At 48.1% G+C, this 26,660-nt stretch overlaps 2 protein-coding genes across 7 annotated transcripts in view; both read left to right on the top strand.

The window, feature by feature from the left end:
• Window positions 1-19,147, top strand: part of LOC110503431 (ETS-related transcription factor Elf-2) — a 39,104-nt gene extending 19,957 nt beyond the window's left edge. For 2 of the 5 annotated variants that reach the window (XM_090188050.1, XM_090188051.1), the window contains exons 3-11: window positions 2,515-2,767; window positions 10,050-10,175; window positions 11,708-11,896; window positions 13,624-13,710; window positions 15,011-15,203; window positions 16,006-16,404; window positions 16,562-16,736; window positions 17,861-18,097; window positions 18,314-19,147. In XM_090188050.1, coding sequence (XP_090044176.1) covers window positions 2,515-2,767; window positions 10,050-10,175; window positions 11,708-11,896; window positions 13,624-13,710; window positions 15,011-15,203; window positions 16,006-16,404; window positions 16,562-16,736; window positions 17,861-18,097; window positions 18,314-18,628 — 1,974 coding nt within the window. In that variant the 3' untranslated portion in view covers window positions 18,629-19,147. Of the gene's footprint in view, window positions 1-2,514; window positions 2,768-6,397; window positions 6,862-10,049; window positions 10,176-11,707; window positions 11,897-13,623; window positions 13,711-15,010; window positions 15,204-16,005; window positions 16,405-16,561; window positions 16,737-17,860; window positions 18,098-18,313 lie in introns of those variants that run through there. The other 3 variants (XM_090188052.1, XM_036971922.2, XM_090188053.1) reach the window with 3 other exon arrangements.
• A 5,273-nt stretch (window positions 19,148-24,420) lies between these two features.
• LOC149980325 (uncharacterized) lies at window positions 24,421-25,362 on the top strand. 2 transcript variants are annotated; one of them, XM_090188049.1, is made up of 2 exons: window positions 24,421-24,670; window positions 24,934-25,362. In XM_090188049.1, the coding sequence occupies exons 1-2, from the start codon at window positions 24,440-24,442 to the stop codon at window positions 25,252-25,254; spliced, it is 552 nt and encodes a 183-aa protein (XP_090044175.1). In that variant the 5' UTR covers window positions 24,421-24,439; the 3' UTR covers window positions 25,255-25,362. The 2 variants fall into 2 exon arrangements, with proteins under 2 accessions (XP_090044175.1, XP_090044174.1); XM_090188048.1 differs by having other exon boundaries at window positions 24,433-24,715.
• The last annotated feature ends 1,298 nt before the right edge of the window (window positions 25,363-26,660 follow it).

Below are 26,660 nucleotides of genomic sequence, written 5' to 3'. Positions count from 1 at the left end.
GAAGATGAATTCACTATGACTGAGATGTGGTTGTCCCACCTAGCTATCTGAAGATGAATTTACTATGACTGAGATGTGGTTGTCCCACCTAGCTATCTGAAGATGAATTCACTAACTATGACTGAGATGTGGTTGTCCCACCTAGCTATCTGAAGATGAATTCACTAACTATGACTGATATGTGGTTGTCCCACCTAGCTATCTGAAGATGAATTCACTATGACTGAGATGTGGTTGTTTCACCTAGCTATCTGAAGATGAATTCACTAACTATGACTGAGATGTGGTTGTCCCACCTAGCTATCTGAAGATGAATTCACTAACTATGACAGATGTGGTTGTTTCACCTAGCTATCTGAAGATGAATTCACTAACTATGACAGATGTGGTTGTCCCACCTAGCTATCTGAAGATGAATTCACTATGACTGAGATGTGGTTGTCCCATCTAGCTATCTGAAGATGAATTCACTATGACTGAGATGTGGTTGTCCCACCTAGCTATCTGAAGATGAATTCACTAACTATGACTGAGATGTGGTTGTCCCACCTAGCTATCTGAAGATGAATTCACTATGACTGAGATGTGGTTGTCCCACCTAGCTATCTGAAGATGAATTCACTATGACTGAGATGTGGATGTCCCACCTAGCTATCTGAAGATGAATTCACTAACTATGACTGAGATGTGGTTGTCCCACCTAGCTATCTGAAGATGAATTCACTATGACTGAGATGTGGCTGTCCCACCTAGCTATCTGATGATGAATTCACTAACTATGACTGATATGTGGTTGTCCCACCTAGCTATCTGAAGATGAATTCACTAACTATGACTGATATGTGGTTGTCCCACCTAGCTATCTGAAGATTAATTCACTAACTATGACTGAGATGTGGTTGTCCCACCTAGCTATCTGAAGATGAATTCACTATGACTGAGATGTGGTTGTCCCACCTAGCTATCTGAAGATGAATTCACTATGACTGAGATGTGGTTGTCCCACCTAGCTATCTGAAGATGAATTTACTATGACTGAGATGTGGTTGTCCCACCTAGCTATCTGAAGATGAATTCACTAACTATGACTGAGATGTGGTTGTCCCATCTAGCTATCTGATGATGAATTCACTAACTGTGACTGAGATGTTGTCCCACCTAGCTATCTGAAGATGAATTCACTAACTGTGACTGAGATGTGGTTGTTTCACCTAGCTATCTGAAGATGAATTCACTATGACTGAGATGTGGTTGTCCCACCTAGCTATCTGAAGATGAATTCACTATGACTGAGATGTGGTTGTCCCACCTAGCTATCTGAAGATGAACTCACTATGACTGAGATGTGGTTGTCCCACCTAGCTATCTGAAGATGAATTTACTATGACTGAGATGTGGTTGTTTCACCTAGCTATCTGAAGATGAATTCACTATGACTGAGATGTGGTTGTATCACCTAGCTATCTGATGATGAATTCACTAACTGTGACTGAGATGTGGTTGTCCCACCTAGCTATCTGATGATGAATTCACTAACTGTGACTGAGATGTGGTTGTCCCACCTAGCTCTCTGATGATGAATTCACTAACTGTGACTGAGATGTTGTCCCACCTAGCTCTCTGATGATGAATTCACTAACTGTGACTGAGATGTTGTCCCACCTAGCTATCTGAAGATGAACTGTAAGTCTCTCTGGATAAGAGCATCTGCTTAATGACTCAAATGTAATATGAGCAGTGAAATCACCTAGGACCTAGACTGGCTTCCTTTACGCGTCTCCTTTCCTTAAAGACAGGACTAGATAGGTGCTGCGCTCCAATATTCACACTCACTGGCTTCCTTTACGCGTCTCCTTTCCTTAAAGACAGGACTAGATTGGTGCTGCGCTCCAATATTCACACTCACTGGCTTCCTTTACACGTCTCCTTTCCTTAAAGACAGGACTAGATGGGTGCTGCGCTCCAATATTCACACTCACTGGCTTCCTTTACACGTCTCCTTTCCTTAAAGACAGGACTAGATAGGTGATGCGCTCCAATATTCCCACTCACTGGCTTCCTTTACGCGTCTCCTTTCCTTAAAGACAGGACTAGATTGGTGCTGCGCTCCAATATTCACACTCACTGGCTTCCTTTACACGTCTCCTTTCCTTAAAGACAGGACTAGATAGGTGCTGCGCTCCAATATTCACACTCACTGGCTTCCTTTACACGTCTCCTTTCCTTAAAGACAGGACTAGATAGGTGCTGCGCTCCAATATTCACACTCACTGGCTTCCTTTCCTTGTTTCCTTGCTTTTATGAAAGGACATGATCAGGGCTGCGGTACATAATGTTACCTACACTGGCTTCCTTTACACGCCTCCTATACTTTAAGGACTGTATAACAGTAGAGAAAGTGCTCTGTTTGGGATGTTCTGTCTTCTTAACCAAGCTCCCCTTCTGTTTTTCTATCCTCGTCCCTCTCTCCATCTCTGTTCCTCTTTGTCCTACTCCCTCACCCCTGTTCTCCAGGAGGGAGAGTGTGAGGAGGGAGACGGTGAAGCTGAGGTGGAGGTGGAGGTAGAGGTGGAGGGAGACGTGATGGAAGAAGAGACAGACGAGGACCTGGATGAAGAGGAGAACCCAGCAGTGATCGTGGAGGAGGTCCCAGGCAGGGGGCTGGAGCAGTATTTCTCTGCCCAGGTTTTGGTCTACGAAGACGGAACCTACCTGATACAGGACGTGGGGGAAGAACAGGAGGTGGAGACTGAGGTGGTGGAGACAGGTGAGAGACCGGGGTGGGATGTACACACAGGCCTAGCTCTACATATATCATATACCATCTACCATCTTCCTACCCAACCTGAATACACTAGTGGTATATACATTCAGTACCAGTCAAACGTTTGGACACACCTGCTCGTGTTTCTTTATTTGTACTATCATCTACATTGTAGAATAATAGTGAAGACTTCACAACTATGTAATAACACATATGGAATCATGTAGTAACCAAACAAGTGTTAAACAGAGTGTGCACAGCTGTCATCAAGGCAAAGGGTGGCTACTTTGAACAATCTCATATATTTTGAATTGTTTAACTCTTTTTCAGTTATTGCATGACTTTGATATGTGTTATTTCATAGTTTTGATGTCTTCACTATTATTATACAATGTAAAAAATAAAGGAAAACCCCTTGAGTGAGTAGGTGTGTCCAAACTTTTGACACACACACACACACACACACACACACACACACACACACACACACACACACACACCTTTTTATATACAACCTGAATACACACACAGTTAAAATAAGAGTAGAAGTGGGACAGCTTTCAGCTTTGGCACTAGTTGTTGATAATAAAGCGAAGTGTTAAGAGCGTGATGGTGAAGTATTACACTTTGATTTTTACATTCACTTGACATACACACCCCACCCCAGTTTACAGATGTTGTTTTCATTTGGGGAGATGTACATTAGTTTCCACACCTTCATCCACAGTACTACAGTCACTCACAGCTTTGCTGTGGTTGCTAGGAAACTCAGCAAGCGGATATGTAAGGCCTGTCTGCCAGTAGACATCGCCCTCTTGTGGCCGTCCACTGTAGTACATTAAAAAGTCCACAAGTGTACTGTTTGGAAGTTGTAAACATGAGTTGATTGCTGTTGTGATTCCACTGTGATTATTATTATTTGACCCTTCTGGTCATCTATGAACATTTTGAACATCTTGGCCATGTCCTGTTATAATCTCCACCCGGCACAGCCAGAAGAGGACTGGCCACCCCACATAGCCTGGTTCCTTTCGGTTTCTTCCTAGGTTTTGTCCTTTCTAGGGAGTTTTTCCTAGCCACCATGCTTCTACACCTGCATTGCTTGCTGTTTGGGGTTTTAGGCTGGGTTTCTGTACAGCACTTTGAGATATCAGCTGATGTAAGAAGGGCTTTATAAATACATTTGATTGGTTGATTTAGGCAAACAGTTTAAAGCCTGTATTTGATTGGTTGATTTAGGCAAACAGTTTAAAGCCTGTATTTGATTGGTTGATTTAGGCAAACAGTTTAAAGCCTGTATTTGATTGGTTGATTTAGGCAAACAGTTTAAAGCCTGTATTTGATTGGTTGATTTAGGCAAACAGTTTAAAGCCTGTATTTGATTGGTTGATTTAGGCAAACAGTTTAAAGCCTGTATTTGATTGGTTGATTTAGGCAAACAGTTTAAAGCCTGTATTTGATTGGTTGATTTAGGCAAACCGTTTAAAGCCTGTATTTGATTGGTTGATTTAGGCAAACCGTTTATAGCCTGTATTTGATTGGTTGATTTAGGCAAACCGTTTAAAGCCTGTATTTGATTGGTTGATTTAGGCAAACAGTTTAAAGCCTGTATTTGATTGGTCGATTTAGGCAAACAGTTTAAAGCCTGTATTTGATTGGTCGATTTAGGCAAACAGTTTATAGCCTGTATTTGATTGGTCGATTTATGCAAACAGTTTAAAGCCTGTATTTGATTGGTCACGGTGGGGAAAAACACAACAAACCAAAAGCATTTAAGATGTAAAAAGTTCGGTATTTATTTCATTGTTTTTGAAGTTTTCTCTTTGGGAAGGAGTGTGGTCCAGCCAAGTAAGCAGACAGACAACGGTGTGTTCTCTTTGGGAAGGAGTGTGGTCCAGCCAAGTAAGCAGACAGACAACGGTGTGTTCTCTTTGGGAAGGAGTGTGGTCCAGCCAAGTAAGCAGACAGACAACGGTGTGTTCTCTTTGGGAAGGAGTGTGGTCCAGCCAAGTAAGCAGACAGACAACGGTGTGTTCTCTTTGGGAAGGAGTGTGGTACAGCCAAGTAAGCAGACAGACAACGGTGTGTTCTCTTTGGGAAGGAGTGTGGTCCAGCCAAGTAAGCAGACAGACAACGGTGTGTTCTCTTTGGGAAGGAGTGTGGTCCAGCCAAGTAAGCAGACAGACAACGGTGTGTTCTCTTTGGGAAGGAGTGTGGTCCAGCCAAGTAAGCAGACAGACAACGGTGTGTTCTCTTTGGAAAGGAGTGTGGTACAGCCAAGTAAGCAGACAGACAACGGTGTGTTCTCTTTGGGAAGGAGTGTGGTACAGCCAAGTAAGCAGACAGACAACGGTGTGTTCTCTTTGGGAAGGAGTGTGGTCCAGCCAAGTAAGCAGACAGACAACGGTGTGTTCTCTTTGGGAAGGAGTGTGGTCCAGCCAAGTAAGCAGACAGACAACGGTGTGTTCTCTTTGGGAAGGAGTGTGGTCCAGCCAAGTAAGCAGACAGACAACGGTGTGTTCTCTTTGGGAAGGAGTGTGGTCCAGCCAAGTAAGCAGACAGACAACGGTGTGTTCTCTTTGGGAAGGAGTGTGGTCCAGCCAAGTAAGCAGACAGACAACGGTGTGTTCTCTTTGGGAAGGAGTGTGGTCCAGCCAAGTAAGCAGACAGACAACGGTGTGTTCTCTTTGGGAAGGAGTGTGGTCCAGCCAAGTAAGCAGACAGACAACGGTGTGTTCTCTTTGGGAAGGAGTGTGGTCCAGCCAAGTAAGCAGACAGACAACGGTGTGTTCTCTTTGGGAAGGAGTGTGGTCCAGCCAAGTAAGCAGACAGACAACGGTGTGTTCTCTTTGGGAAGGAGTGTGGTCCAGCCAAGTAAGCAGACAGACAACGGTGTGTTCTCTTTGGGAAGGAGTGTGGTCCAGCCAAGTAAGCAGACAGACAACGGTGTGTTCTCTTTGGGAAGGAGTGTGGTCCAGCCAAGTAAGCAGACAGACAACGGTGTGTTCTCTTTGGGAAGGAGTGTGGTCCAGCCAAGTAAGCAGACAGACAACGGTGTGTTCTCTTTGGGAAGGAGTGTGGTCCAGCCAAGTAAGCAGACAGACAACGGTGTGTTCTCTTTGGGAAGGAGTGTGGTACAGCCAAGTAAGCAGACAGACAACGGTGTGTTCTCCTTCCCTCAGCGTTTCTAAAGGAGCCAACCTCTACTGTACCATCCTAAACTTATTCTTATTTTTTTAACTCCTTGTTTTTCTTCCCTTTTTTTAAAAATTCCGTCATTGATTGCTGACACGATGACTTGTTGTGCGAGTCGCTGAGTGCTGTCTGGGGGCGTAGACTTGGTGTGAGACTCCAGTCAGAGAACTTAACCCATTAAAGTGGATGATGAACTAAGTACCTACATGCTCTGGCATCGATCTAAACATTTCTGCACTCGGTACCTCAGCAGACTGTTTCAATGAAAACACGTTAATATGCTCTTAAAATCTTTATTCCTTGCGTTGAATGTTCCTTGTTAGGAATGCAATACATACATTATATTAATGGTGTCTTAAAATGCTCTGTTATGCTTTTTTTAAATGTTGAATGCACGGGCCTATTATGGGGGAATTGTCCTTTTTTCCTGCTTTGGTTGACGTTCGATCGATGCAAGAGCAGAGATGGAAAAGAAAGCGAGACATCTCACTCGCTCCTTTTTTTCCCTCCTTCATAAACAGTGAATGGACTAAGCGAATCAGACCCAGCTGCTAATTTATTGGTGCCTATGGGAGAGCCACCCCTTAAGCAGACAGGAACTTTAAAACATGGTTAACGGCCTGAGTGGGACATCTAAATGTATCCACCATCTTTGGCAAGAGCTCAAGAGAGAGCGGAGGATTTCCTGTGTTTAGCGCGGAAGGACACCCGTCTGCCGCGGTGTGAGGGTTGTGAAGCGGTCTGGATGAATTTGAGATTTCCTCTGGCGGCGGAGTGATCTGAGCTTTTGGCTGCCTTTGCATTTCAGTGTGAAGTCAATACGAATCTGCAACACGGGAAGAACATGGCGACTTCACTTCATGAGGGGCCCGCTAACCAACTCGATCTGCTCATCAGAGCAGGTAACGGAATTTATTTAGAACTCGTTCTACCGGCGACCGTTTGTTGACACGTTATGTGTTTATTTTAGCGACCGCTGCGCCCCCATATCCGTTAAGTAGTTTCGTGAAATAATGGAGGGCAAAGCAGGAAGTGATCACCTTGCTTAGTAACCTGCATGGCGATGTCCGCTTTTCTTCAGTCGTTCTTAAAATGTTTAAAATTACCGTTTGGATTTGAGCACCGGAGGATTAGACCGCAATCTGCACGTAGCAGCGCGTGCATATCGTGATTTATAGTTTATTCGTCCATGTGTATCATAATAACTGGTTATTCTGGCAGAGAGGGAGCCCCCGCTGAAACCAGGAAGTGTTGTAGATGTGTTGTCTTTCCTACGTCTTTGCCACGCTGTCTGAGTCGGAAGGGCATGTGGATTTATGTTTATTCCGCGTTTATCGTGGCTTTAAATACACAATCTGTTTTATATGATCTACCTATATTGAATAAGTTATGTTGTGATTTTATCCCTGTATTGAAATATAGTCTATCGAAATATCCTTGTTGAATAACACATACAGCCAGTTTGTTCAAACATTGAATGACACGGAAGTGAGTGTAAACATTTAGTTCAAAGCTGTATTCTAGTCATTTTGTGACTCCCCCCCCCCCCCCCCATCCATTTTCAGCCATGTACCGTTTTTCTGAGTCAGATTCGGACCGTTATCTAAGTGTGGGCCCAGTGGTTTATCCCGTGAAGTGTGTGGCTGCTAACGGTGCACTCAATGCTGGCTTTTGCGTTCACTCGCTAGCGATTTTTAAGTGAAAATCGTGTCTCGTTTAAGTTCAGTTCGCCTTACAAAAGGTTATTATTTTTTGCATTGGCTAGAGTGTTACATTTTCTTCCTTGATTTAACGATACATTTAAAAATATTTTTGGATAATTTCGATGGCGGAAGCATTGTTATGCATCTAGGCGGGTTGTTGGCTTGATTGACAGGTCCATTTGACCAACGGCGCTCGTGAGGCGTTCGAAATCCTCCCACCAGCCAATGAGCGCTGCTAGACGGGTGGGCGTAGATGACTGACTTATCCAATGGTGTCCGGGGCGGGGAGTGAGTGACGTGGGCATGGAGACCGTCTTCACCGTCTTCGAAGAGAACTGGAGGGAAAGGCTACGCGAGTGTAAACACGGAAGTCATAGGGGACTGCACTACTTTGTGTCGGACTTGCTATTATTGGCTCGGTCAAATAGTACCAGCTTTTTCTTTCTTTCTTGTCGAGAAGTAATGATGAGAATCATATTTATTCACACGCATTTTGTACTTTTGAAATATGCTGACTTTTAGCCTCAATTGCTTTTTACAGATGTTAATTCATTTTCTTAAATACAATGACTGAATAAGGTAGTGCAGCAGTACTATTTCAACCCGAGTCCGTGCCCAACCAAATATTCGGATAACCAACCTCGCTTATTAACCAAACACTCACTGTTGAACGAATCCCTAGAAATATGAAAATGCATAACATTTTATTTCACTTTTACAGTTAAATGTTAACTTTTTTTATATTTTTTAAGTGTTAACACCTTTACAGTTAAACCCGTATGTATAATGTGCTTACAGATAAATGCATCTTAGTATGTATGTCAAATGTCTGTGTTTATTTCTAGCCTATCTGTCAAAGTATCCAGTGCCCAGTCTATGTTATGGTCTATGGTGGGTTTATTTAGGTAGTCCTGCCTGGTTTCAACGGCAGCTCGGCCTATCAGGTGCCTATAGTAGTTCTGCTTGTTTATGTGTGTGTGTGGGGGGGGGGGGGGGGGGGGGGGGCTACAGTTTGTTTGCGCTTGGGACGACGGGTAGTGTGTGTGTCAGGGTCTGAATGAGAGGGATTGGGGGGGGGGGCAGGCACTCTTCCTAAATATAACCCCTCTCCCCTAACCTGTGCCTGCCTCGTAGCCAAACATGGGCAGGGGTGATGGTAACCAGATACGTGCTTCCCAGAGAGGGACAACAACAGGTGCCCTGGGTTTGGTCCCAAATGGCACCCTATCCACTATACAGTGCACTACTTTTGACCAGGGCCCAGAGCGCTCTGGTCAAAAGTAGTGTACTGTAAATGGAATCCCTGGGCTTAGTCTGTCTCCTAGTTCCTCAGAATGACTGCATACCCCATACTAATAAATTGCATAATTTTTCCTTGTCTCCTTTTGTTTGTGAAATAATTCCTGGCCCAAATGATTTACCAGAGGAGCACAAGGAAACCCTCTAGACCCCCTGTTGTAGACTGACCGTAATGAGGAAAACAGATTGGGTCATTTTATGAGGGAAAAACCTCAGGGCCCAAAGGAAAGGAGGAAACCATGACTTCTAACCAATACTTATTATATGGTTAGTTAGTTAGTTATGGTTAGTTAGTTATGGTTAGTTAGTTATGGTTAGTTAGTTATGGTTAGTTCGTTATGGTTAGTTCGTTATGGTTAGTTAGTTATGGTTAGTTAGTTATGGTTAGTTAGTTATGGTTAGTTCGTTATGGTTAGTTTGTTATGGTTAGTTCGTTATGGTTAGTTCGTTATGGTTAGTTCGTTATGGTTAGTTCGTTATGGTTAGTTCGTTATGGTTAGTTCGTTATGGTTAGTTCGTTATGGTTAGTTAGTTATGGTTAGTTAGTTGTGGTTAGTTAGTTGTGGTTAGTTAGTTGTGGTTAGTTAGTTATGGTTAGTTAGTTGTGGTTAGTTAGTTGTGGTTAGTTAGTTGTGGTTAGTTAGTTATGGTTAGTTAGTTACTTGATGCTCTGTAACATCTATTGTAAGGTCAGTCTGACACTGTAGGTCATAGTGGTAAAGAAATACTTTTATTTGCAGCTGATCCTACATCAGTTAGGCCATAGTAACTGGAGACTGAACGGTTGCTAGGGGGCGCCAGAGAGACGATGTCAGCTTTGACAGACTTTAGAAGTCCTGTGTGAGGTTGTAGTAAACAAGCCATTTGAGGTGTCTCAGCCTTTTAGTTTGGTAGTAAACCGTTAGTGGTGTTTTCACAATAAAAACCAAACCGTGGTAACAGTCTGAGGTAACCAAACACACCTTTTATTTCCAGTAGGATGCATCAGAACCCCTCTGTACTGTACAAGTGATGAAATGTCTACAGCGGCTGTACAGACCTGCACCGGGGCTTTTCACCCTCACTAACGTGTGTTTTCTGTGTGTCAGTGGAGGCGTCCGTCCATTACCAACAGTCTGGCACCAGTATCTACTGTTCTGATAAGACCATCGAGGCTGCCGAGGCTCTGCTGCACATGGACTCTGTTACCAGCCTGAGAGGAGACCGCAGCCCAGGTATTCACCATGACATAGTCCATCTATAAGCAGCAGCCCAGGTATTCACCATGACATAGTCCATCCATAAGCAGCCGAGAGACCAGAACAGAGAGACATTATTGAGACTGCAGCCCAGGTATTCACCATGACATATTCCATCCATAAGCAGCCGAGAGACAAGAACAGAGAGACATTATTGAGACCGCAGCCCAGGTATTCACCATGACATAGTCCATCTATAAGCAGCCGAGAGACCAGAACAGAGAGACATTATTGAGACCGCAGCCCAGGTATTCACCATGACATAGTCCATCCATAAGCAGCCGAGAGACCAGAACAGAGAGACATTATTGAGACTGCAGCCCAGGTATTCACCATGACATATTCCATCCATAAGCAGCCGAGAGACAAGAACAGAGAGACATTATTGAGACCGCAGCCCAGGTATTCACCATGACATAGTCCATCTATAAGCAGCAGCCCAGGTATTCACCATGACATATTCCATCCATAAGCAGCCGAGAGACAAGAACAGAGAGACATTATTGAGACCGCAGCCCAGGTATTCACCATGACATATTCCATCTATAAGCCGCCGAGAGACAAGAACAGAGAGACATTATTGAGACCGCAGCCCAGGTATTCACCATGACATAGTCCATCCATAAGCAGCCGAGAGACCAGAACAGAGAGACATTATTGAGACTGCAGCCCAGGTATTCACCATGACATATTCCATCCATAAGCAGCCGAGAGACAAGAACAGAGAGACCTTATTGAGACCGCAGCCCAGGTATTCACCATGACATAGTCCATCCATAAGCAGCCGAGAGACAAGAACAGAGAGACATTATTGAGACCGCAGCCCAGGTATTCACCATGACATAGTCCATCTATAAGCAGCAGCCCAGGTATTCACCATGACATAGTCCATCCATAAGCAGCCGAGAGACAAGAACAGAGAGACATTATTGAGACCGCAGCCCAGGTATTCACCATGACATATTCCATCCATAAGCAGCCGAGAGACAAGAACAGAGAGACATTATTGAGACCGCAGCCCAGGTATTCACCATGACATATTCCATCTATAAGCCGCCGAGAGACAAGAACAGAGAGACATTATTGAGACCGCAGCCCAGGTATTCACCATGACATATTCCATCTATAAGCCGCCGAGAGACAAGAACAGAGAGACATTATTGAGACCGCAGCCCAGGTATTCACCATGACATATTCCATCCATAAGCAGCCGAGAGACAAGAACAGAGAGACATTATTGAGACCGCAGCCCAGGTATTCACCATGACATATTCCATCCATAAGCAGCCGAGAGACAAGAACAGAGAGACATTATTGAGACCGCAGCCCAGGTATTCACCATGACATATTCCATCCATAAGCAGCCGAGAGACAAGAACAGAGAGACATTATTGATGTCGTAGATCTCAGATGATTTCGTACGAATGTTGGTGATCACACAACGTCACATCCACCAGAACACACACACCGTTCCTCTCTCCTAAACGTTTTCCCTCTTGTCCCACTAGATGTGTTCATCCCGGCAGGGTGTGGGGCCACCCCAGACTTCATCCACGCGGCGATGCGTCCAGACGTGATGACCGAGACGGTGGTGGAGGTGTCTACGGAAGACTGTATGGACGAGGACATGGAGGTCACCCTCATAGAGGAACCAGACGAGTCAGAGCCTGACCACCAACCTGTCAGGAAGAAGAAAGGTTAGTGATGAGGACACGGAGGTCACCCTCCTAGAGGAACCAGAGCCTGACCACCAACCTATCAGAAAGGTTAGTGATGAGGACACGGAGGTCACCTTCCTAGAGGAACCAGAGCCTGACCACCAACCTATCAGAAAGGTTAGTGATGAGGACATGGTCACCCTCCTAGAGGAACCTGACCACCAACCTGTCAGAAAGGTTAGTGATGAGGACACGGAGGTCACCCTCCTAGAGGAACCAGAGCCTGACCACCAACCTGTCAGGAAGGTTAAGATGACTCTAAGACAGAATAGAATACTGGCTATCCACTGAGAAATCAAGAAACTTTCCATAATACTACCCAAAGATACTGTCTGTTGATTGGAGATACTATCTGTTGATTGGAGATACTGGCTGTTGATTGGAGATACTGGCTGTTGATTTGGAGATACTGGCTGTTGATTGGAGATACTGGCTGTTGATTGGAGATACTGGCTGTTGATTGGAGATACTGGCTGTTGATTGGAGATACTGGCTGTTGATTGGAGATACTGGCTGTTGATTGGAGATACTGGCTGTTGATTGGAGATACTGGCTGTTGATTGGAGATACTGGCTGTTGATTGGAGATACTGGCTGTTGATTTGGAGATACTGGCTGTTGATTGGAGATACTGGCTGTTGATTGGAGATACTGGCTGTTGATTGGAGATACTGGCTGTTGATTGGAGATACTGGCTGTTGATTGGAGATACTGGCTGTTGATTGAAGATACTGGCTGTTGATTGGATATACTGGCTGTTGATTGGAGATACTGGCTGTTGATTGGAGATACTGGCTGTTGATTGGAGATACTGGCTGTTGATTGGAGATACTGGCTGTTGATTAAGACATCAAAGTAATGCTCAAGAGCCTAAATGGTTTTAATGATAAAGGTACTATAAAGATGATGTTAAATAGGACTGACTTGTCAGACTGGCTGTATCTTGTAGACAGGATGTTGATGGTAAAGAGGACTGACTTGTCAGACTGGCTGTATCTTGTAGACAGGATGTTGATGGTAAAGAGGACTGACTTGTCAGATTGGCTGTATATTGTAGACAGGATGTTGATGGTAAGGAGGACTGACTTGTCAGATTGGCTGTATCTTGTAGACTGGATGTTGATGTTAAATAGGACTGGTTGTATCTTGTAGACAGGATGTTGATGGTAAAGAGGACTGACTTGTCAGACTGGCTGTATCTTGTAGACAGGATGTTGATGGTAAAGAGGACTGACTTGTCAGACTGGCTGTATCTTGTAGACAGGATGTTGATGTTATATAGGACTGGCTGTATCTTGTAGACAGGATGTTGATGTTAAATAGGACTGGCTGTATCTTGTAGACAGGATGTTGATGTTAAATAGGACTGGCTGTATCTTGTAGACAGTATGTTGATGTTATATAGGACTGGCTGTATCTTGTAGACAGGATGTTGATGTTAAATAGGACTGGCTGTATCTTGTAGACAGTATGTTGATGTTAAATAGGACTGGCTGTATCTTATAGACAGGATGTTGATGTTATATAGGACTGGCTGTATCTTGTAGACAGGATGTGGATGTTAAATAGGACTTGCTGTATCTTGTAGACAGAAAGAGCGCCGTATATTGGGAGATTGCACGCAATGTGAAATGTTCACGTCTTCGACTCATGTCAATTGATTTTATTGATTTTTGAATAACTTTATTGGTCTGTTTGTCTGTGTAGCGGGGAGGAAGCCAAAGACCCACCCGCCTGCTGTGTCCAACGGATCGCCGGACCTCAGCATCAAGAAGAAAACCAGAGAAGGAAAAGGTGGGACACACCAAACATACAGAAAGGACACCTCCATAAACCCCTAGGATTTCATGTGTTGATTAAGGGGTTTGGACTTAATTTTCCCACAACCAAGTGTTCATCAACCATATTCTTTGTGAAGTTTAACCTGTTGTTTAAGCCTGTAGAGGGAGGGATAAATATGGTCTCTGTTCGACCGACCCGCCTGTCTCTCTGTTCGGCCGACCCGCCTGTCTCTCTGTTCGACCGACCCGCCTGTCTCTCTGTTCGACCGAGCCGCCTGTCTCTCTGTTCGGCCGACCCGCCTGTCTCTCTGTTCGGCCGACCCGCCTGTCTCTCTGTTCGGCCGACCCGCCTGTCTCTCTGTTCGACCGACCCGCCTGTCTCTCTGTTCGACCGACCCGCCTGTCTCTCTGTTCGACCGACCCGCCTGTCTCTCTGTTCGGCCGACCCGCCTGTTTCTCTGTTCGACCGAGCCGCCTGTCTCTCTGTTCGACCGAGCCGCCTGTCTCTCTGTTCGGCCGACCTGCCTGTCTCTCTGTTCGGCCGACCCGCCTGTCTCTCTGTTCGGCCGACCCGCCTGTCTCTCTGTTCGGCCGACCCGCCTGTCTCTCTGTTCGGCCGACCCGCCTGTCTCTCTGTTGGCCGACCCGCCTGTCTCTCTGTCGACCGACCCGCCTGTCTCTCTGTCGACCGACCCGCCTGTCTCTCTGTTCGGCCGACCCGCCTGTCTCTGTTCGGCCGACCCGCCTGTCTCTCTGTTCGGCCGACCCGCCTGTCTCTCTGTTCGGCCGACCCGCCTGTCTCTCTGTTCGGCCGACCCGCCTGTCTCTCTGTTCGGCCGACCCGCCTGTCTCTCTGTTCGGCCGACCCGCCTGTCTCTCTGTTCGGCCGACCCGCCTGTCTCTCTGTTCGGCCGACCCGCCTGTCTCTCTGTTCGGCCGACCCGCCTGTCTCTCTGTTCGGCCGACCCGCCTGTCTCTCTGTTCGGCCGACCCGCCTGTCTCTCTGTTCGGCCGACCCGCCTGTCTCTCTGTTCGGCCGACCCGCCTGTCTCTCTGTTCGGCCGACCCGCCTGTCTCTCTGTTCGGCCGACCCGCCTGTCTCTCTGTTCGGCCGACCCGCCTGTCTCTCTGTTCGGCCGACCCGCCTGTCTCTCTGTTCGGCCGACCCGCCTGTCTCTCTGTTCGGCCGACCCTCCTGTCTCTCTGTTCGACCGACCCGCCTGTCTCTCTGTTCGACCGACCCCCCTGTCTCTCTGTTCGACCGACCCGCCTGTCTCTCTGTTCGACCGACCCGTCTGTCTCTGGTCCCCCAGGCAGCACCACGTACCTGTGGGAGTTCCTGTTGGACTTGCTCCAGGACAAGAACACGTGTCCCAGGTACATCAAGTGGACTCAGAGGGAGAAGGGCATCTTCAAGCTGGTGGACTCCAAGGCCGTGTCCAAGCTGTGGGGCAAACACAAGAACAAACCTGACATGAACTATGAGACCATGGGACGGGCTCTGAGGTGAGGGTTTACCCTACAACCGTCTAGCACTTGAAATGGCATTGACTGTGGAAGCTGAGTTAGCTGTGTAGGTTGTTGGTTTGGATGAGTTCCTCTGAGGAACATGATCCCCTCCCTCCGTCTTCCCTCTCTCTCTCTCTCCCCCTCCTCTCTCCCTATCCCCTCTCTCCCTATCCCCTCTCTCCCTATCCCCTCTCTCCCTATCCCCTCCCTCCCTATCCCCTCCCTCCTCTATTTCCTTCCCTCCGTCTTCCCTCTCTCTCTCCCCCCCTCCTCTCTCCCTATCCCCCTCCTCTCTCCCTATCCCCTCCCTCCTCTATTTCCTTCCCTCCGTCTTCCCTCTCTCTCTCTCCCTCCTCTCTCCCTATCCCCTCCCTCCCTATCCCCTCCCATCCCTCTATTTCCCTCCCTCCGTCTTCCGTCTCTCTCTCCTCTCTCCCTATCCCCTCCCTCCTCTATTCCCCTCCCTCCTCTATTCCCCTCCCTCTTCTATTTCCCTCCCTCCGTCTTCCCCCTCTCTCCCCCTCTCCTCTCTCCCTATCCCATCCCTCTATTTCCCTCCCTCCGTCTTCCCCCTCTCCTCCCTCCTCTATTCCCCTCCCTCCTCTATTTCCCTCCCTCCGTCTTCCGTCTCTCTCTCCTCTCTCCCTATCCCCTCCCTCCTCTATTCCCCTCCCTCCTCTATTCCCCTCCCTCCTCTATTTCCCTCCCTCCTCTATTTCCCTCCCTCCTCTATTTCCCTCCCTCCGTCTTCCCTCTCTCTCACTCTCCTCTCTCCCGCCCTCTCCTCCCTCTCTACCAGATACTACTACCAACGTGGTATACTGGCCAAGGTCGAAGGTCAGCGGCTGGTCTACCAGTTCAAGGAGATGCCCAAGAACATCGTTGTCATCGAGGACGACAAGGCCGACTCCAGATCGGGCGATCTTATTGGCTCAGAGAAGTCTTACCACGAGAGAGTCCTGCCCTCGTCGGAGACGATACTGAACGTGGCCGAGCTCGCCACGACGCCCACCATCCTGAGGGGTGGGACTAGAACCGTAGTCCATCCTCCGGTTGCTAAGGGCAACAAGGCGGTGATGACGGGGGGCGGGGCGGCGGTGGGGGGGGTTCCGAGGATAGTGACCATTTCCACGGCGCCAGACGGAACCCAGACGCAGCATTCTCACACGGCCATCATCCCCACTTCCTCAGGACCCAGGTTAGAGACACACCCTGATACTGACACTGAAACATACAATTCACTTTGCAGGCTTTATGCTGAATGTAAAACAGTTTATCTATCTAGCGATATCTAGTAAGTTTGTATTTACAAAACTTTGTCACGAACTCCATTTTGTTATCGTTTCCGTCTCCAGGACTGTACGGGTTGCCATGCAAGTGCCTGTAGTCATGACAACGTCACTGGGCCAGAAGATCTCAACGGTTGCCGTGCAACAGGCGCCAGGGACGTCGGGAGGCCAACCGACGTACCAATTGGCCAACGCCTCTCCCATCGGCACGGCAACGGGCAACGCGAACTCCCAACCGAAGGTGGGTAACCACGCTAGTTGGTGTGTCAGCTAGCTACTCTGTAGTGTAGACAGAATGGACAGTTAGACGGCTGAGCGACACAGACACGCCTCATACTAACCAAGTCCACGATTCAAAACTCTGTATAGATCTAGAATGTGTAGACCTGTTCCTGACCATCTCTCCTCTCCAGGTTGTGATCCAGACTATCCCCACTCTGTATAGATTTAGAATGTGTAGACCTGTTCCTAACCATGTCTCTTCTCTCCAGGTTGTAATCAGACCCCCCCCCCACTCTGTATAGATCTAGAATGTGTAGACCTGTTCCTAACCATGTCTCTTCTCTCCAGGTTGTAATCAGACCCCCCCCCCACTCTGTATAGATATAGAATGTGTAGACCTGTTCCTAACCATGTCTCTAGGTTGTAATCAGACCCCCCACTCTGTATAGATCTAGAATGTGTAGACCTGTTCCTAACCATCTCTCCAGGTTGTAATCAGACCCCCCACTCTGTATAGATCTAGAATGTGTAGACCTGTTCCTAACCATATCTCTTCGCTCCAGACTATCCCCACTCTGTATAGATCTAGAATGTGTAGACCTGTTCCTAACATCTCTCTTCTCTCCAGGTTGTGATCCATACCCCCCCCCCCCCCCCCCCACTCTGAATAGATCTAGAATGTGTAGACCTGTTCCTAACCATCTCTCTAGGTTGTAATCAGACCCCCCACTCTGTATAGATCTAGAATGTGTAGACCTGTTCCTAACCATCTCTCCAGGTTGTAATCAGACCCCCCACTCTGTATAGATCTAGAATGTGTAGACCTGTTCCTAACCATATCTCTTCGCTCCAGACTATCCCCACTCTGTATAGATCTAGAATGTGTAGACCTGTTCCTAACCATATCTCTTCTCTCCAGGTTGTGATCCAGACTATCCCCACTGTATAGATCTAGAATGTGTAGACCTGTTCCTAACCATATCTCTTCTCCAGGTTGTGATCCAGACTATCCCCACTGTATAGATCTAGAATGTGTAGACCTGTTCCTAACCATATCTCTTCTCCAGGTTGTGATCCAGACTATCCCCACTGTATAGATCTAGAATGTGTAGACCTGTTCCTAACCATATCTCTTCTCTCCAGGTTGTGATCCAGACCATCCCCACTATGGTTCCAGCCACAGCGGAGAACGGAGACAAGATCACGGTCCAACTGGCTAAGATCATCACCATCCCGGCCCACCAGCTGGCCCAGTACCAGCAGCAGACCAAGCCTGGCCTGGGGGGTTCCCCGACGGGCAGCATCTCTCTCCTGGGCGGGACAAACTCCTGGGGGGTACGAGCCCTGGCACCTCATGTTACCATGGCTGCAGGGACACAGGTGTCTGTTTTAAAAATAGTTTTTTTATTGGCCATTTTAAGCTAAAAATCAGAAAACACATATTTTGAAACATCAATACTGAAATACAAGTATAAAAGTATTGCATTTGGGCACAGACTTAATGTGTTTCTTTGTGTATTAATTTATTTATTTTTGTTACAAATTCAAACATTGTCTTCATTTATGGAATTACAAATTGTATCCCCTGTGACCAAGGTGATGAGGCTGGCCGTTCCCACAACGCTGCATCATCATCAACAACAACAACAACAGACACATCATATCGTCACGACGACGCAAGGTGGCGGGACCGGGACGGCGGTGGTCACCGTGACGACGACGACAGCCAATCAGAGCGCTCCGGTGGCGGCATCCCACATCATCAGCGGCATCATCAAGAGATCTGCCACGGCGACGAGAGAACCGCAGCAGCAGCAGCAAGCCAAGACGCTGACCGTTAAAACGGTACAGGCCCTCCCCGTCCAGACCACGTTACCGGAAGCACCGGAGATCATCACGGTAGTCGTCTAAATCAGAGGGTCCCGCCTGAGATCAAGTCAGAAGATCCGGAGTGTTGAGGCCACAAGTACGGACACACACACACACACACACACACACACACTTCAACATTGTTTGTACAGTTTTTGCCCACGTAGTTTGTTCTTCTTTTTCTACATGACAGTCTGAGAGACTATAAAGACCCACAACCAGCTCTGATTTACCCTGGGGGGGGGGGTCTACCTTCCTACCACAGCCTCATCTCTATGGAGACCCAGTATGCATCCCAAATGGCCCCCTATTCCCTATACAGTACACTACTTCTGTAGGGAATAAGGGTGTCATTTGAGTCGTACAATACTGTCGGTTACCCGGCCAACATAGGAACCCAGCAATGACTTTTCAACAGGGAAGAATCTCCTTCAGAAAAAGGGACCAAGTCAAGTTTAAAACACTACATGTTCTGTTTCTGACAGATGAGACACTAGCTGACTAAGCTACAACGGACAAAACGAGAACACTAAAAGGCTAATTATTAAAAACCAAAACAAATGTGAACTGGAAAGGAGAGAGATGGAGGAGGAGGGGGGGGGGGGGGTTTGTATAGAAATGTATCTGTGTACGACCAGCATTTGATTTGCCGAATCACTGTGCGTAAACAAACCACACGAAAGACTGCGGGCTGTTCTAGGATCAGCTCTTACAAGACTGCGGGCTGTTCTAGGATCAGCTCTTACAAGACTGCGGGCTGTTCTAGGATCAGCTCTTACAAGGGGAAAATAAAAAGAGCCAAAGGGACTTGTGTGTGTGTGTATATAACTATTATACAGTTTAGGGGGAATTCAATTCACAACAAAACAGCCTTAGAATGATCTGTTTTTATTTGTCATTCATTGTTTATAAGATAATTTAGCTTTTTTTTTGTGTGTTACGGTTTCTTGACCTTTTTGGATACCTTGTACCAAGCACAGTGTTATAAAACAATACCATTGTTCTACTATAGTCTGAAGCCCAGGTCAGTGGGTTGGTTACAGGGTTTGGGGTCAAAACCATTACAATTCTCTTCAATGATAAAACAATTAGCATTGACTGTAATAGAAATGGAATTGACTCCCAACCCTGGTTGGTTCTAGTAGGCCTTGACCATAGGCTTACTACATCCCCACGGTAACCGTCTCTAGGGTAACTGCTCGTCAGCCATCTTGGCTCCGCCCCCTACCTTTCCTTTAGCAGTTTCTGCTTTCCTTAATCGTATGAAGAGGGAGAAAGCTGTTCGGACTGAACTAGTTTGTATATTCAACATTTGAAGTATATTTTGTTGTACTCTTGTTTCAAAGTGTATTCAAGTAGATTTTACTGAAATATATAAAAAAAAAACATTTGAATTAAACGACTTCCTGTTTTGTCTTTTGTTTAAATGAAATGATGCTTTTCCAAAGGTGACGTTTCTGCATTTGTGGTAAATGCTGTTGTTGGCTCAGACCTGGGCCGTGTTAGAGAGGTGATCCACACACCTGTTGTTGGCTCAGACCTGGGCCGTGTTAGAGAGGTGATCCACACACCTGTTGTTGGCTCAGACCTGGGCCGTGTTAGAGAGGTGATCCACACACCTGTTGTTGGCTCAGACCTGGGCCGTGTTAGAGAGGTGATCCACACACTTGTTGTTGGCTCAGACCTGGGCCGTGTTAGAGAGGTGATCCACCCACCTGTTGTTGGCTCAGACCTGGGCCGTGTTAGAGAGGTGATCCACACACTTGTTGTTGGCTCAGACCTGGGCCGTGTTAGAGAGGTGATCCACCCACCTGTTGTTGGCTCAGACCTGGGCCGTGTTAGAGAGGTGATCCACACACCTGTTGTTGGCTCAGACCTGGGCCGTGTTAGAGAGGTGATCCACACACCTGTTGTTGGCTCAGACATGGGCCGTGTTAGAGAGGTGATCCACACACCACCGGGAACCCTTCTCTCAGGGACCTGTTAGAGGTGATCCACCGGGAACCCTTCTCTCTGGGACGTGTTAGAGGTGATCCACCGGGAACCCTTCTCTCAGGGACCTGTTAGAGGTGATCCACCGGGAACCCTTCTCTCAGGGACCTGTTCCAGCCGACATGGGCCGTGTTAGAGAGGTGATCCACCGGGAACCCTTCTCTCAGGGACCTGTTCCAGCCGACATGGGCCGTGTTAGAGAGGTGATCCACCGGGAACCCTTCTCTCAGGGACCTGTTAGAGGTGATCCACCGGGAACACATCTCTCAGGGACCTGTTAGAGAGGTGATCCACCGGGAACCCTTCTCTCAGGGACCTGTTAGAGAGGTGATCCACTGGGAACCCTTCTCTCAGGGACCTGTTAGAGGTGATCCACCGGGAACCCTTCTCTCTGGGACCTGTTAGAGAGGTGATCCACCGGGAACCCTTCTCTCAGGGACCTGTTAGAGAGGTGATCCACCGGGAACCCTTCTCTCAGGGACCTGTTAGAGAGGTGATCCACACACCACCGGGAACCCTTCTCTCTGGGACCTGTTAGAGAGGTGATCCACTGGGAACCCTTCTCTCTGGGACCTGTTAGAGGTGATCCACTGGGAACCCTTCTCTCTGGGACCTGTTAGAGAGGTGATCCACCAGGAACCCTTCTCTCTGGGACCTGTTAGAGAGGTGATCCACCGGGAACCCTTCTCTCAGGGACCTGTTAGAGGTGATCCACTGGGAACCCTTCTCTCTGGGCCGTGTTAGAGAGGTGATCCACCGGGAACCCTTCTCTCAGGGACCTGTTAGAGGTGATCCACTGGGAACCCTTCTCTCAGGGACCTGTTAGAGAGGTGATCCACCGGGAACCCTTCTCTCAGGGACCTGTTAGAGAGGTGATCCACTGGGAACCCTTCTCTCAGGGACCTGTTAGAGAGGTGATCCACTGGGAACCCTTCTCTCAGGGACCTGTTAGAGAGGTGATCCACCGGGAACCCTTCTCTCTGGGACCTGTTAGAGAGGTGATCCACTGGGAACCCTTCTCTCAGGGACCTGTTAGAGAGGTGATCCACCGGGAACCCTTCTCTCTGGGACCTGTTAGAGAGGTGATCCACTGGGACCTGTTAGAGAGGTGATCCACTGGGACCTGTTAGAGAGGTGATCCACCAGGAACCCTTCTCTCTGGGACCTGTTAGAGAGGTGATCCACTGGGACCTGTTAGAGAGGTGATCCACTGGGACCTGTTAGAGGTGATCCACTGGGAACCCTTCTCTCAGGGACCTGTTAGAGAGGTGATCCACTAGGAACCCTTCTCTCAGGGACCTGTTAGAGAGGTGATCCACTGGGAACCCTTCTCTCTGGGACCTGTTAGAGAGGTGATCCACTGGGACCTGTTAGAGGTGATCCACAGGGAACCCTTCTCTCTGGGACCTGTTAGAGAGGTGATCCACTGGGAACCCTTCTCTCAGGGACCTGTTAGAGTGGTGATCCACTGGGACCTGTTAGAGAGGTGATCCACTGGGACCTGTTAGAGAGGTGATCCACTGGGACCTGTTAGAGAGGTGATCCACTGGGACCTGATAGAGGTGATCCACTGGGAACCGTTCTCTCAGGGACCTGTTAGAGAGGTGATCCACTAGGAACCCTTCTCTCAGGGACCTGTTAGAGAGGTGATCCACTGGGAACCCTTCTCTCTGGGACCTGTTAGAGAGGTGATCCACTGGGACCTGTTAGAGGTGATCCACTGGGAACCCTTCTCTCAGGGACCTGTTAGAGAGGTGATCCACTAGGAACCCTTCTCTCAGGGACCTGTTAGAGAGGTGATCCACTGGGAACCCTTCTCTCTGGGACCTGTTAGAGAGGTGATCCACCGGGAACCCTTCTCTCAGGGACCTGTTAGAGAGGTGATCCACCAGGAACCCTTCTCTCTGGGACCTGTTAGAGAGGTGATCCACTGGGACCTGTTAGAGAGGTGATCCACTGGGAACCCTTCTCTCAGGGACCTGTTAGAGAGGTGATCCACTAGGAACCCTTCTCTCTGGGACCTGTTAGAGAGGTGATCCACCGGGAACCCTTCTCTCAGGGACCTGTTAGAGAGGTGATCCACTAGGAACCCTTCTCTCAGGGACCTGTTAGAGAGATGATCCACTGGGAACCCTTCTCTCTGGGACCTGTTAGAGAGGTGATCCACCGGGAACCCTTCTCTCAGGGACCTGTTAGAGAGGTGATCCACCGGGAACCCTTCTCTCTGGGACCTGTTAGAGGTGATCCACTGGGAACCCTTCTCTCTGGGACCTGTTAGAGAGGTGATCCACTAGGAACCCTTCTCTCTGGGACCTGTTAGAGAGGTGATCCACAGGGACCTGTTAGAGGTGATCCACAGGGAACCCTTCTCTCAGGGACCTGTTAGAGAGGTGATCCACTGGGACCTGTTAGAGAGGTGATCCACTGGGAACCCTTCTCTCTGGGACCTGTTAGAGAGGTGATCCACTGGGACCTGTTAGAGGTGATCCACTGGGACCTGTTAGAGGTGATCCACTGGGAACCCTTCTCTCTGGGACCTGTTAGAGAGGTGATCCTCTGGGACCTGTTAGAGAGGTGATCCACTAGGACCTGTTAGAGGTGATCCACTGGGAACCCTTCTCTCTGGGCCGTGTTAGAGAGGTGATCCACTAGGAACCCTTCTCTCTGGGCCGTGTTAGAGAGGTGATCCACTAGGAACCCTTCTCTCTGGGCCGTGTTAGAGAGGTGATCCACTAGGAACCCTTCTCTCTGGGCCGTGTTAGAGAGGTGATCCACCAGGAACCCTTCTCTCTGGGACCTGTTAGAGAGGTGATCCACTAGGACCTGTTAGAGGTGATCCACCAGGAACCCTTCTCTCTGTTCCAGCCGACATGCAGTGAAATACAACGTAGCTGACGACAACTAGTAACCCTTTGGTTGCCGGGATTCTGTTTCTAAACAGTCCCATTCAGGGTTTAACCAGAACTAGTTGAACGGGAGGCAACAGACTGGCTTCAATGGCTCAGCTGGTTGTTGCAGAGTGACGGCGTTCACCACCCGCCTGACTTACAAACGGCTGTAATGTGTGTAGACGGAGTACAGAAGTTTAGTAGCTCCGTTATTCAGAGTTCTAGGTTCCCATCCCCATCAGGAACATGTGTAGACGGAGTACAGAAGTTTAGTAGCTCCGGTAATCAGAGTTCTAGGTTCCCATCCCCATAAGGAACATGTGTAGACGGAGTACAGAAGTTTAGTAGCTCCGGTTCATTTAATCAGAGTTCTAGGTTCCATCCCCATCAGGAACACACAGCAGACTTCACTATGTCGTAGTTAATGTCCACATTTCACATGCTGGTGATAACTGTAGTTCCACAGCTTACCACCAGGGGACATTGGATGGCATTTCAACTGGTGAGGTAGGAAGTGATTTATAAATGTGTAGAACACCACACAGAGGCAGAAAAGAAGGGCAGATTATTTTATTGCACATAGGCTGACAGTTTGAATATAAACTACTGTCCTGGGACTGATGCTCTGTAAATAACTGGGTCAGTTGGTAGTACGTGGCACCATGCCAGGGATATGGTTTAGTTTCCTACTGGGGCCACCCATACAATGTAGACACACACTACTGGAAGTTGTATGTATAGATCTAGAATGTGTAGACCTGTTCCTAACATCTCTCTTCTCTCCAGGTTGTGATCCATACCCCCCCCCACTCTGTATAGATGTAGAATGTGTAGACCTGTTCCTAACCATCTCTCCAGGTTGTAATCAGACCCCCCCCCCCACTCTGTATAGATCTAGAATGTGTAGACCTGTTCCTAACCATATCTCTTCTCCAGGTTGTGATCCAGACTATCCCCACTGTATAGATCTAGAATGTGTAGACCTGTTCCTAACCATATCTCTTCTCTCCAGGTTGTGATCCAGACCATCCCCACTATGGTTCCAGCCACAGCGGAGAACGGAGACAAGATCACGGTCCAACTGGCTAAGATCATCACCATCCCGGCCCACCAGCTGGCCCAGTACCAGCAGCAGACCAAGCCTGGCCTGGGGGGTTCCCCGACGGGCAGCATCTCTCTCCTGGGCGGGACAAACTCCTGGGGGGTACGAGCCCTGGCACCTCATGTTACCATGGCTGCAGGGACACAGGTGTCTGTTTTAAAAATAGTTTTTTTATTGGCCATTTTAAGCTAAAAATCGGAAAACACATATTTTGAAACATCAATACTGAAATACAAGTGTAAAAGTATTGCATTTGGACACAGACTTAATGTGTTTCTTTGTGTATTAATTTGTATTTATTATTGTTACAAATTCAAACATTGTCTTCATTTATGGAATAACAAATTGTATCCCCTGTGACCAAGGTGATGAGGCTGGCCGTTCCCACAACGCTGCATCATCATCATCATCATCAACAACAACAACAGACACATCATATCGTCACGACGACGCAAGGTGGCGGGACCGGGACGGCGGTGGTCACCGTGACGACGACGACAGCCAATCAGAGCGCTCCGGTGGCGGCATCCCACATCATCAGCGGCATCATCAAGAGATCTGCCACGGCGACGAGAGAACCGCAGCAGCAGCAGCAAGCCAAGACGCTGACCGTTAAAACGGTACAGGCCCTCCCCGTCCAGACCACGTTACCGGAAGCACCGGAGATCATCACGGTAGTCGTCTAAATCAGAGGAGGGTCCCGCCTGAGATCAAGTCAGAAGATCCGGAGTGTTGAGGCCACAAGTACGGACACACACACACACACACACACACACACACACACACACACACACTTCAACATTGTTTGTACAGTTTTTGCCCACGTAGTTTGTTCTTCTTTTTCTACATGACAGTCTGAGAGACTATAAAGACCCACAACCAGCTCTGATTTACCCTGGGGGGGGGGGGGGTCTACCTTCCTACCACAGCCTCATCTCTATGGAGACCCAGTATGCATCCCAAATGGCCCCCTATTCCCTATACAGTACACTACTTCTGTAGGGAATAAGGGTGTCATTTGAGTCGTACAATACTGTCGGTTACCCGGCCAACATAGGAACCCAGCAATGACTTTTCAACAGGGAAGAATCTCCTTCAGAAAAAGGGACCAAGTCAAGTTTAAAACACTACATGTTCTGTTTCTGACAGATGAGACACTAGCTGACTAAGCTACAACGGACAAAACGAGAACACTAAAAGGCTAATTATTAAAAACCAAAACAAATGTGAACTGGAAAGGAGAGAGATGGAGGAGGAGGGGGGGGGGGGGGTTTGTATAGAAATGTATCTGTGTACGACCAGCATTTGATTTGCCGAATCACTGTGCGTAAACAAACCACACGAAAGACTGCGGGCTGTTCTAGGATCAGCTCTTACAAGACTGCGGGCTGTTCTAGGATCTCTGTTAGAGAGGTGATCCACCGGGAACCCTTCTCTCAGGGACCTGTTAGAGAGGTGATCCACCGGGAACCCTTCTCTCTGGGACCTGTTAGAGGTGATCCACTGGGAACCCTTCTCTCTGGGACCTGTTAGAGAGGTGATCCACTAGGAACCCTTCTCTCTGGGACCTGTTAGAGAGGTGATCCACAGGGACCTGTTAGAGGTGATCCACAGGGAACCCTTCTCTCAGGGACCTGTTAGAGAGGTGATCCACTGGGACCTGTTAGAGAGGTGATCCACTGGGAACCCTTCTCTCTGGGACCTGTTAGAGAGGTGATCCACTGGGACCTGTTAGAGGTGATCCACTGGGACCTGTTAGAGGTGATCCACTGGGAACCCTTCTCTCTGGGACCTGTTAGAGAGGTGATCCTCTGGGACCTGTTAGAGAGGTGATCCACTAGGACCTGTTAGAGGTGATCCACTGGGAACCCTTCTCTCTGGGCCGTGTTAGAGAGGTGATCCACTAGGAACCCTTCTCTCTGGGCCGTGTTAGAGAGGTGATCCACTAGGAACCCTTCTCTCTGGGCCGTGTTAGAGAGGTGATCCACTAGGAACCCTTCTCTCTGGGCCGTGTTAGAGAGGTGATCCACCAGGAACCCTTCTCTCTGGGACCTGTTAGAGAGGTGATCCACTAGGACCTGTTAGAGGTGAT

Source organism: Oncorhynchus mykiss, chromosome 10 (assembly GCF_057628025.1).
Source record: "Oncorhynchus mykiss isolate SJ-2025 chromosome 10, ASM5762802v1, whole genome shotgun sequence".
Taxonomy (NCBI): Eukaryota; Metazoa; Chordata; class Actinopteri; order Salmoniformes; family Salmonidae; genus Oncorhynchus; species Oncorhynchus mykiss.
This window is presented reverse-complemented; position numbering and strand designations above follow the sequence as displayed.